The sequence below is a fragment of the Pinus tabuliformis genome, chromosome 4_2 (genome assembly GCF_031772625.1).
Source record: "Pinus tabuliformis cultivar Carrire ecotype Pingquan chromosome 4_2, CPIR1, whole genome shotgun sequence".
Taxonomy (NCBI): domain Eukaryota; kingdom Viridiplantae; phylum Streptophyta; class Pinopsida; order Pinales; family Pinaceae; genus Pinus; species Pinus tabuliformis.
This window is the reverse complement of record NC_142304.1, coordinates 683,438,848-683,449,556: the sequence shown is the minus strand read 5'-3', so window position 1 is coordinate 683,449,556 and position 10,709 is coordinate 683,438,848. Positions and strand designations below refer to the sequence as shown.

General features: G+C 35.8%; 1 protein-coding gene across 1 annotated transcript; it reads right to left on the bottom strand.

The window, feature by feature from the left end:
• Nucleotides 1-9,844: 9,844 nt before the first annotated feature.
• On the bottom strand, nt 9,845-10,507 carry LOC149171290 (mitogen-activated protein kinase kinase kinase 20-like). The gene is made up of 2 exons (XM_089425919.1): nt 10,193-10,507; nt 9,845-10,111 (listed from the first exon to the last, which is right to left on the bottom strand). The coding sequence occupies exons 1-2, from the start codon at nt 10,505-10,507 to the stop codon at nt 9,845-9,847; spliced, it is 582 nt and encodes a 193-aa protein (XP_089282045.1).
• Nucleotides 10,508-10,709: the final 202 nt, after the last annotated feature.

Here is a 10,709-nt window from a genome sequence, read left to right as displayed (position 1 = left end):
TGTTATTATTTTTTTTTCTTGTGTCTGTTTTATACATATCCAACGGTAATGGGTTTGCGATCTCAGCCCTATCTCCGCCCATAGGGTAATTACTTCACTGTAACCTGGTTCTGGACCACTCTGGACTAAGAATCGGAGTTCAACCAGAATCCTTAAGTCCTTTATTAGAGCTAATTTCCTCCACCCAATTCCAGAGGGTTTTTCATTGTACAATTATGGATCCACCACTATAGGTTTTCTTTCTTTTTTTACTTTCTACAACTAAACAGTTTCGTGCGAATGTGATTCCTATAGCAAAAGTTTTCCTTAAATAGGTAGGGGACTAGCCTTTTTCTACTTTTCATGTTCAATCATGTGTAAAGCATATTTCCACTTTTAAAAATTAATAATAAACATCCTTTCCGAGTCATATAATTAATTCTTTCCCAACAATTCACAATAAAGAAACAAAATCATGGAAAAACATAAATTCTGAAGATCATAGTCACACTTATTTGAATTAGCTTAGGCTTTTCCCATAAAATCAACCAGGAAAGGTCACACCACCCTTCCAATGAGAACGAAAATCACGTTTTTTTTTTCTCCCCTCGAGCTCTTTTCTTGCAGAATGCTAACATAAACAATGAATCTCTAGTCAATTCTCAGACATCAAGACCTTATCCAACATAGAATTTAGAGACTTAAGTTAGATTAGGAGATTTCCACTTGCTTTGGACCAGCTCAAGAAATACTCCATGACAACGTCCTTCCCAACTTTAGATGAGATGATAAAATATATTTCATGCTCTCTCTCAAGGTGTTTCAACTTTTGCTAGCTAACCCCTTCTTTTCCCCACTGAGATTCTTTTAACCTCTAAGGAAGGAGAGAATTGTAACTATCAGTAATTTCTTGGAAGTTCAAGAATTCTTTTTGGACCTTCCCATGAGCTTCCAAGATTCACCAAAATATTTCTTTCATTTAATAATAAATAATTACTTAAATATCAAGCTTCATTTAGGATTTTCAACTAAGCCCTTACTCGTTTAAGACTTATACAGTAAAAGTAAGAAACAAAAAATGGTAAATATTCACAATAACCGGGGGTGTTACATGTTCCCCCCCCTGTGTGAAATGCCATCCTTGGTGTTCATACTCGTTCAGAGAACAAATCAGGATATGATTGTTGCATGAAATTTCGTCTTCCCAAGTAGCCTCCTTTGGGCGAAAGTGCCTCCATTGCACTGTAGCTTGGGTGATAGCTCACCTCCACAACATTGTTTCTCTATGGTCGAGAATACATAGAGGTTCTACCAGAAACTCTCTGTCTGGTTCAACCTATTCCACAACATAACACTTCTTTAGTCCATTGAGTCATCAAATCAAAACATATACTTTACAAATTAACATGCAATTACCTGTACATTCTGTCAACTTATAATATGTCTTGGATCATACACATATTTCTTTAACAGGAAAACATGAATTACACTATGAATTCATATGTGACTTAGTATGGCGAGTTGATATGCCACAGGTTCGATCCTTTGCGATATCTGAAAAGGTCCACAATATCAGGGTGCTAATTTCACATAACTTCCTCAACTTAGAGTACTCCTCTTTGATTTAACCTTTACATAGACATGATCGCCTATATGGAACTCTTGGTAGGTCTTTTTTTTATTTGCATAGATTTTTTTGTCTATCTTGTACAACCTTTAAGTTATGTCGCACCTTCTTTAATATATGATCCATTACCAACAACATGTCAGGTCCTAACATTAGTTTGTCTTCTGGACTACTCTAATTAGTAGGTTTTCTACATTGTTTCCCATATAGTAGTTCAAAATGACTCATTTCTAATGATTCATGAAAAATATTTTTGTATGCAAATTCCACTTAATGAAGGTATTCATCCCATTTCGTTGGTTGCTTCATTACATACATCTGTAACATATCTTCAAGCACTCGATTCACCCATTCAAATTTCCCATCTGTTTGCGGATGGTATGCAGTACTAAATTGAATATGTGTACCCAACCTAGTAAAGAGAGTTTTCCAAAATGTAGATGTAAACTTAACATCTCTATCAGAAATTATCACTCTCGATATCCCATGTAATCAGAATACTTCCTTCATAAATATATCTACAATTTGGGCAGTTTGGTATGTAGATTTAATCAGTATGAAATGGGCTACCTTGCTCAATTTATCCACTACTACCATGATATAGTCATTTTTCTTCTTTCATCTGGGCAATCCGGTTATAAAATCTAGTGTAATTATATCCCACTTCAATTCAAGTATGGGTAGGGGATGAAGCAGTCTGGCAGGATGTTGATGCTCAGCTTTGACCTGCTGACATTCTAAATACTTGGCGAAATACTCAACAATATATTTCCTCATGCCAGGCCAAAAATACCCCTTTTTAATTGCAAAAAATAGTTTAAGATATCTGAGGTGGGCAACATAGGGGTTTTGATGGAATTCATCCAATATAAACTGTTACTATTTATATGAATTTCAGGTTGTGCTCCATTATTTTGTGCTTGTTTACTTTGCTGCCATAAAAATGTGTATTCAAGGTCCTTTAAAGAAACCTCTTTAATTTCTTCAGAAAATTCAAATTCCACTTGACTGTAGGAAACCTCATACACGTAGTGTAACTTCCTACTTAACATATAAGACACACAATTATCCTTTCCTTTAAGGTATTTAATGTCAAAATCAAATTCACCTAGGAAAGCAATCTACCTAGCTTAACGTACATTTAAGTTAGGTTGGTTAAAGAAATTGGTCAAACTATTATGACCCGTCATTAATAAAAATATTTTCTCTAACAAATAATGTCACAAAACCCTTAGAGCATGTACTACAACAATCAACTCCTTATAATAAGCCAAATATTTCTGCTCATGCTCCTTCAACTTACGAGATTCATAAGCAATTACCTTTCCTTCCTGCATTAGAACACCTCCCACACCCTCTTGACAGTTATTCATACACACAGTAAACTCTTTCTCTGGGTCTGCAATTTGTAACACAAGGGTGGTTGTTAATAATTGCTTCAACCTTTCAAAGTTGTGTTGGCATTCTGCTATCCATTTGAATGGTCTTCCCTTTTTCTACAGGAAGTTATAGGATATGCAATTCTAGCAAATCCTTCTATAAAGCTGCGGTAATACCCGGCCAGAACTATAAAATATCGTATGTTGGAAAAAATTTTGGGAACAACCCATTCCATGATGGTTTTAATCTTCTCATGATCCACATCTAGACCTTCAAAAGAAACAACGTGTCCCAAACATTGAATTTTATCTTGATAAAAATCACATTTATTGAATTTGGCATAAAGTTGATTTTCTCTTAAGGTTTGCAACACTATCCAGAGATGTTCTTTTTGTTCTTTCAAATTTTTCGAATAAATCAAAATATCGTCAATAAAAATCACAACGAACTTGTCCAAATAGGGGTGGAATAGACCATTCATCTAGCTCATAAATGTTGTTGGGGCATTGGTGAGCTCAAATGGAAAAACAACAAATTCCTAATGACCGTTATGAGTTTTGAATTTTGTTTTTTATATATCTTCCTCTTTAATCCTTATTTGATGATGTCATGATCGTAAATCATTTTTTGAGAACATGGTAGCACCCTTGGTCAAATAAATCATCAATTCTTGGTAATGGGTAGTTATTTTTAATAGTTAATTTATTTAGTTGCCTATAATCAATGCATAATCGTAAGGTTCCTTCCTTCTTTCTAACAAACAATATAGGGGTCCCCAGGGTGACACACTTGGACGTATGTACCCCTTTTCAAGTTATTCTTGTAACTGTATTTTCAATTCTGTTGGCTCCGTAATACTCATGCGATAATGATCTTTCGATATTGGTGGGTCTTCTGGAATCAATTCTATCCTAAAATCAATATCCTACTTTGGAGGTAGCCCAAGAATATCCTCTGGGAATACATCAACAAATTCTTGAATGATCGTTGTATTCTCTAGAGCAGCTATTTTATTCTTAGAGTTAGTATAACCCACTTGCACTGCATAAATTTGACAGCCTTTCCGAATGCATTTCCGTAATTGATGGGTTATAATTGGTCGCACTTTTATGCCCCTTTTAATGCCCTGGAGCTCTTGTCTAACACCTTCATCAGTGAGGAAACTGATGGTTTTCTCTTTGCATTTTACTAAGGACCAATTCTTTTCTAGCCAGTCCATTCCTATTAGCATATCTTAGCATCCTAAAGGCAATAGGTTTAGATTCACCTTGATTTTTTGTCCTCCTATCTTAACAAGACAGTCTAACACCTCGGAAGATACTCTCCGCTTTGCTCTGATGGCTAGTTGCACTAACCATGGGTTCCTAAATTTAATACTATGAAGATGGCGCATCTCAACTAATTTTGGATTAAGACAACTTAAGCTTGCACCTAGATCTATCAAAATAGAGATAGGACGATTAGTTAATTTACCTTCAAATTCCACCATCACCGACTGATATTCAACCCGATGATCTTCCAATACAACATTAATTCATGATATGTTCCTTTCCACCTCCCCAAATGTAAAGGATTCCTATATATTAGGAGTTGGCTCTCCTTTGGCATGGTGAGGACAACTTTTATAATAATGAGGCTCCCCGCAACCCCAACACTGTAAGGGGGTTTCTGCAGCTGACTATGTTCTTGATTATTGGACACCTCTATTTGTTTGGTTTCACTTTGCAATCGAAATATTTGTGGATTTTTCCTGGAAGGTCCATTCAGTTGCTTCTTATGTGTAGCCTTATTTCCAACTGCTTTAACACTTTTGGAATTTTGAAAACTCTTCTCCCTTTTTCTGTTTAGCCATCCATTACTGGCATCACCCTTTTGCCTCGTCTACTGATAGCATATTTGAGCCTTCTAAATAGCCTCATCCATGGACTTTGGATTTTCAAATTCCAATCTTTCCTTCATGAAAATCGATAAATTGCTGATAAAATGCTGAGCTTTAGCTTTCTCCTCTCGAATATAGGAAAAATATCGTAATAAGGAAGTAAAATTGGTTATATATTCATCCATGGACTACTATCCCAACTTCAAGCCATGAAATTCTTTCTCTTTTTCGTCATAGAACTATTCTGGTAGCTACTTATCTTTAAAGTTCCTCTGAAAATTGTCCCACGTTACCTATTTCTCATCCACTCCCCGAACAATTTTAATCTCCTCTCACCATAAAGTGGCTTTACCCTGCAGCTAATAGATTTCCAACCGAGCCTCCAGGTTTTCATCATATTCATAATTCTAAAAATATTTGTTCATATTAATTAATCAAGCTTCAATGGCTTCTTCTGCCTCTCCGTCGAATGTGGGAGGTTTAATTTTCTTAAACTCTCCTTGCAACTCTAACCTAGGTCTCTTGTTCCATTTTTCTCTAGAAGCATTTTCATATTCTTCTTTGTTATCAATTCTACCTCCTTCAACCTCCGAGTTGTCCTCCCCTTGTCGATGCATTTTTCCTCTATTTCCATCTTCTAGGGTTTGGATTTCTTTGATTTTTCTTATCTGAAATAATTTTCATTATTCTCTCTTGTTCTAGCCTTAACCACTCGTTATTGGCCCTTAAGTTCGTCATTTTAGCTTTTAGTTGTTGAATTGATTCCAACAACAGTGTGTTCGTGTTGTGACTTTCCCCCCTTAACTAAACCCACATTTTAGGATTAGCTTTTGTATGTGTTTCTAGTCTAGATCCTCCTGCTAATCTTCCAGGTAGAGTGATTCGCACTCCCCTCCTCATGTTTCTCCTTCTTTGTGCATCATTTATATTTTGTTATTTCCCAATTTCCCAATAGGCCCCAATGTTGTAACCATGGTGCTCTGATACCACTTGTAACATGTTCTTACATACATCATACTAAAAAAAAAATTACAACACAATTACACACCCATATTGAATGTTGACAATAGGCTTGGTAACGTAATAGGGATACTTAATAGTTTATATTATGCAACCAAGGGCTATTAATAGTTTAGACACATAGATTGGTACAATCGACTGTCACTCCCATACTCAAATTGTTAGGATATAAATGGGTGGTATGTGAGCATTTTTAAACTTTAGTGGTGGTTGATTTGTATCATTAATATTTCTCCAATCCTATGGTTATGATAAGGATTTCCCCCAACCCTAGCTTATGTGTTATGAAGCTTCTCGATCGACCACTGCATTCCTCCGATGTGACAAAATACCACCACTCCAGATGACACCTGGGTTACGGGAGACCGTGGATGTGTCACCGCCTCATCCAATAGTGGAGATAGAAAGTTCAACTTCTTGGGTAACTACCTACCTCGCACCCTCACGATTCACTCGGTTATTTTGTCGTTCGGTGGTTGGGGTTCTGCTAGTCTGCAGCTTAGTTCCAACATCTAGGGATTTTCCCTCTGGGCAAGTTGCAGGTAAACTTCACTGCTCTCGATTCATTTACCCTTGGGTCTGCTACAAGCTTGCACAACTTCAAGGTTATAATTCCCTGCTCTTGTTTATCACAGATGTGTTAAGGTCGGTCATGATTCACTCAAGGCCATGGAAGAGAATCCACTCAATTACTAGGTAAACCATATAATTTCCTCAGCGTAATCTCGGTTAATAGCTTTCCTTTGATATTAGCTAACAAGGTATTATATTCTATCTCAAGCTTGTAGTGAGCAGAGGTCTAACTCTTCCATCTTCCAAGGTAAGAAACCATGGGCTTCTTGAGTACAATTTCTGATTATTTGTGAATTTCTAATATTTGTCTTACTGTGGAAGTAACCCATTTGTACCTTCTTGGTTATTTGCAGGTTCACTTCCTGCTCGGCTTTGCTTTTTTATTTTATAAATTTACAATTGGAGCTCATGGCTGTTGTAGCCTACACTTACCCCGATGTTTTCTTCTTCTAGGTTGGTTCTTCATTTCCCCTTGTTTGTGGGTTTTTGTTAGAATGTCTTCACTAACGCTTGTTGAGGGTTTCTCCCTTTGGTTAAAATCATAATTTCGACATTTTCTTGTCATCATTGAAAACCCTGAAGAATTTAATGTGTTATTGTTATTAGCATAAGACATTCGCTAGTTGCCCAGCGGTTACATCCCACGACCCGGGTATTTGTTTTGTTTTTGTTGAATAATATATTTAGAACTTTGGCTATTGTATTTCTTCCTTAAGAACCAAGGAAAATTTTAGGGGCTAATATTTGCAAGTGGGTTAATTTTAAGTGATTTTCCTGAAAAAAAATATTCGCCCAAATTTTATAGTATAAAAGTACTTTACTTTTGAAATTGCCAAAATGTTATAGAGGATCTATATAAAATCAATAGAAATTTGAATAATTTTACATTGATATCAACAAACATTTTACTATTTTCATATTAGGGACTAATGCGATTCACCAATGTTTCTAAACTTAAGATAAATTTGCATCCTTGAAATTTTTCTTGTTAAGAATGGACATTCCTACATTTCTTTGTAAATTTAATTTGAAATATCACTCAACCTATTGTGTAAATGTGGTTTCATATAAAGGTCCTTGACAATTTTTCTCATTTATATGTTAACTTGAATTTTCCTATTTCTTATTGTTTCTTATTGTATCTCTCATTTGAGTAAAGGTAGTTATTGACCAGGCCGTGGTATAACATTTCCCTTCATAACACAAATGTGTGTATTGTTTGACATGATCTATTCACCTTTAACATTTCTTTTTCGATGGAATATCAGGGTTTGACCATTACCATGTTATTTTATGGTTTAACTATTCTCTGCTCTTTTTCCTGTAAACTGGATGATGAGGGTATGAACAGACTTTGTATCTCGTTGAATACTCAAATGATAGATGTGTTCCTGTTGCGATTAGAATTTATATATATTACCTTTAATGTCGATCTTTCTAACTCAAACAATTGTTATTATTTTCTTTCTTATGTTTATTTTTATACATACCCGACAGTAATGGGTTTGAGATCTCGGCCCTGTCTCCGCCCATAGGGTATTTACTTCACTGTAACCCGGTTTTGGACCACTCTGAGCTAAGACCCGGAGTTCAACTAGAATCCTTAACTACTTTCTTAGAGCTAATTTTCTTCATGCATTTCTATAGGGCTTTTCACTGTACGATTATGGATCCACTCACTACGGGTTTTCTTTCTCTTTTTACTTTCTGCAACTAAACAGTTTCCTCCCAATGCAATTCCTTCAACAAAACATTGTCCTTAAATAGGTCAGGGGTTAGCCATTTCTATACTTTTCATGTTCAATCATGTGTAAAGCATATTTCCACTTCTAAAAATGAATAATAAACTTCATTTTCAAGTCATAGAATTAATTCCTTCCCAACAAATCATAATAAAGAAACAAAATCATGGAAAAACATAAATTCTGAAAATCACGATCACACTTATCTGAATTAGCTTAGGCTTGTATCGAAAACTCAATCAGGAAAGGTCACACCACCCTTCCAACAAGAATGACAATCACATATGTTTCTCCCCTCGAGCTCCTTGCTTCCAGAACGGTCAAACAAACAGTGACTCTCTAGTCAATTCTCAAGCATCAAGACCCTATTCTACCTAGAATTTATAGACTTAAGTCAAATCAGGAGATCTCTGGTCAATTCTCAGCCATCAAGACCCCGTCCAACCGAAAATTTATAGACTTAAGTCAAATCAGGATATTTCCACTAGCTCTAGACCACGGGGTCTTCACTGGGGGAGAAATATAATACCACGTGGGTTCATATTGGGGGATATATATTGAGGAAAAAATGACATAATATATTAGGGGATATATAGGGGGTAAAGGGTTTTTATATTGGAAAATATAAAAAATGGAGCTTAAAGTTAATGAAAAAATATAAAGGGCTATAAAAAATGTTAATGAAAAAATGGATACCCACAATATCTAGTGAAATTATGGGTTTTTTAAATTGAGAAGTTGTACTGGGTTCATATTGGTAGGGGGTTAAATAATGTGATTTTTAGAGAGATTTTCCAATATGTATTCAAATTAAGGGTATTGTTTAATATTCCACGAATGCGCGTGATATGTCAGAGGTTCCCTAAGTGAATCCCCCGCGCTCTAGACTAGCTCAAGAAATACTCCATGGTAGCATCCTGTCAAACTTTAGATAAGCTGATAAAATGTCTTTCATGCTCTCTCCAGGCGTTTCAACCTTTGCTAATTAACTCCTCCCTTTTCCCATTGAGAATTTTTTAACCTTCAAGGAAGGAGAGAATTTTTATTGCTAGTAACCATTTGGAAGTTCAAGAATTTGTTTTTGGACCTTCCTATGATTTTCCAAGATTCACCAAAACCTTTCATTCATTTAATAATAAAATAATTACTTAAATATCAAGATTCATTTAATCTTTTCAACTAAGTCCTTGTTTAATTCTTATACAGTAAAAGTAAATCGAAAATATTCACAATACCTGAGGGTGTTACAATCCCTCTCATCACTTGATATATCTAGAATTAAAATGAATCTAAATTGGTTTAATTTTATTTTTTCTTTTAAAATTATGATAAATTTTAAGTCAATAATTTATATTCACCTTACCAACACTGTAACGTAAATATCCTTTGAATAACCTCAATTTAATATGAAACTATTTACATTTATAATGTCATACCATCTCAGATTATAAAGTAAAAATATATAGTATACGATAGATCATGAATTGACTTTTCCTTCATGGTAGAGCAGTCATCCTTTAGAAAAGGATGGTTCAAAAGCTTTGTATTGGTCCATCTCTTCTTGGTGTCTCTCCGAAAACATTTCTCTAGGAAATCCTGGATCTGAAGCAAAAGCGATGCAGACAACTCTAATAGTTGTTATGTTCATCTAATCTTATTCATCACGGTAAGGGGATTGGAAACATTGCTCCATGGAGGCCTGCTAGTGGCCATCTCTAGTACAATACAGTCGAGAGACCAAATATCATAAGCAGGCCCCTGCTCCACTTGGTTCACTGCCTCTGGAGCCATCCAAAGAGGAGTCCCCCTTAATTGCAGTGTCTCCTGACCCTCCTCCTTATCCCCAAGCCTCTTGGAAGAACCAAAGTCAGCAAGCTTCACACCATTGGCACCCACAAGAACATTCTTGCCCTTGATATCACAATGCACAATCCCATGCCTATGAAGCTAGTCAATCCCACGTAGGATGCCACGTGTGTAGGATTTGATCACGGATTCGTCGAGCTGCCCACCAAACTTAACCAACATATCCCCCACACTGCCACTTGGAATGTACTCCATGAATAAATTATGCGTCCTAACACCCTTCACAACATTGTAATTGTGCCCCAGACAGTGAACAATGTATGGAGAACGCATACACCGCAAAATCTTGTATTCATTATCCAATGCCAAACTATAACCAGTTGTGGATTTGAATGCAAAGATGTGGCCATTAGAATTGTTCTTGGTGAGGATTACTATCCCATGAGGTCTGACCCCAATAATGGCGCCCCTCACCCATCCCTCCTCGACTTGAATCTCCATTCCCGCTCAACTCAACAATACAAAAGATGAATGTTTTTTTTTAATACACAATACACAGTATAATACCTTGAAAGTCTTCTTAAATACTTGAATTATGAAGACTACACAACATAGATTTGTAATTTTAGCACGTCTTTGCTAGATTTTAGACTAAATTGACCTTTAAATATACTTGAAAAATGACCAAAATGTAAAATAGTAA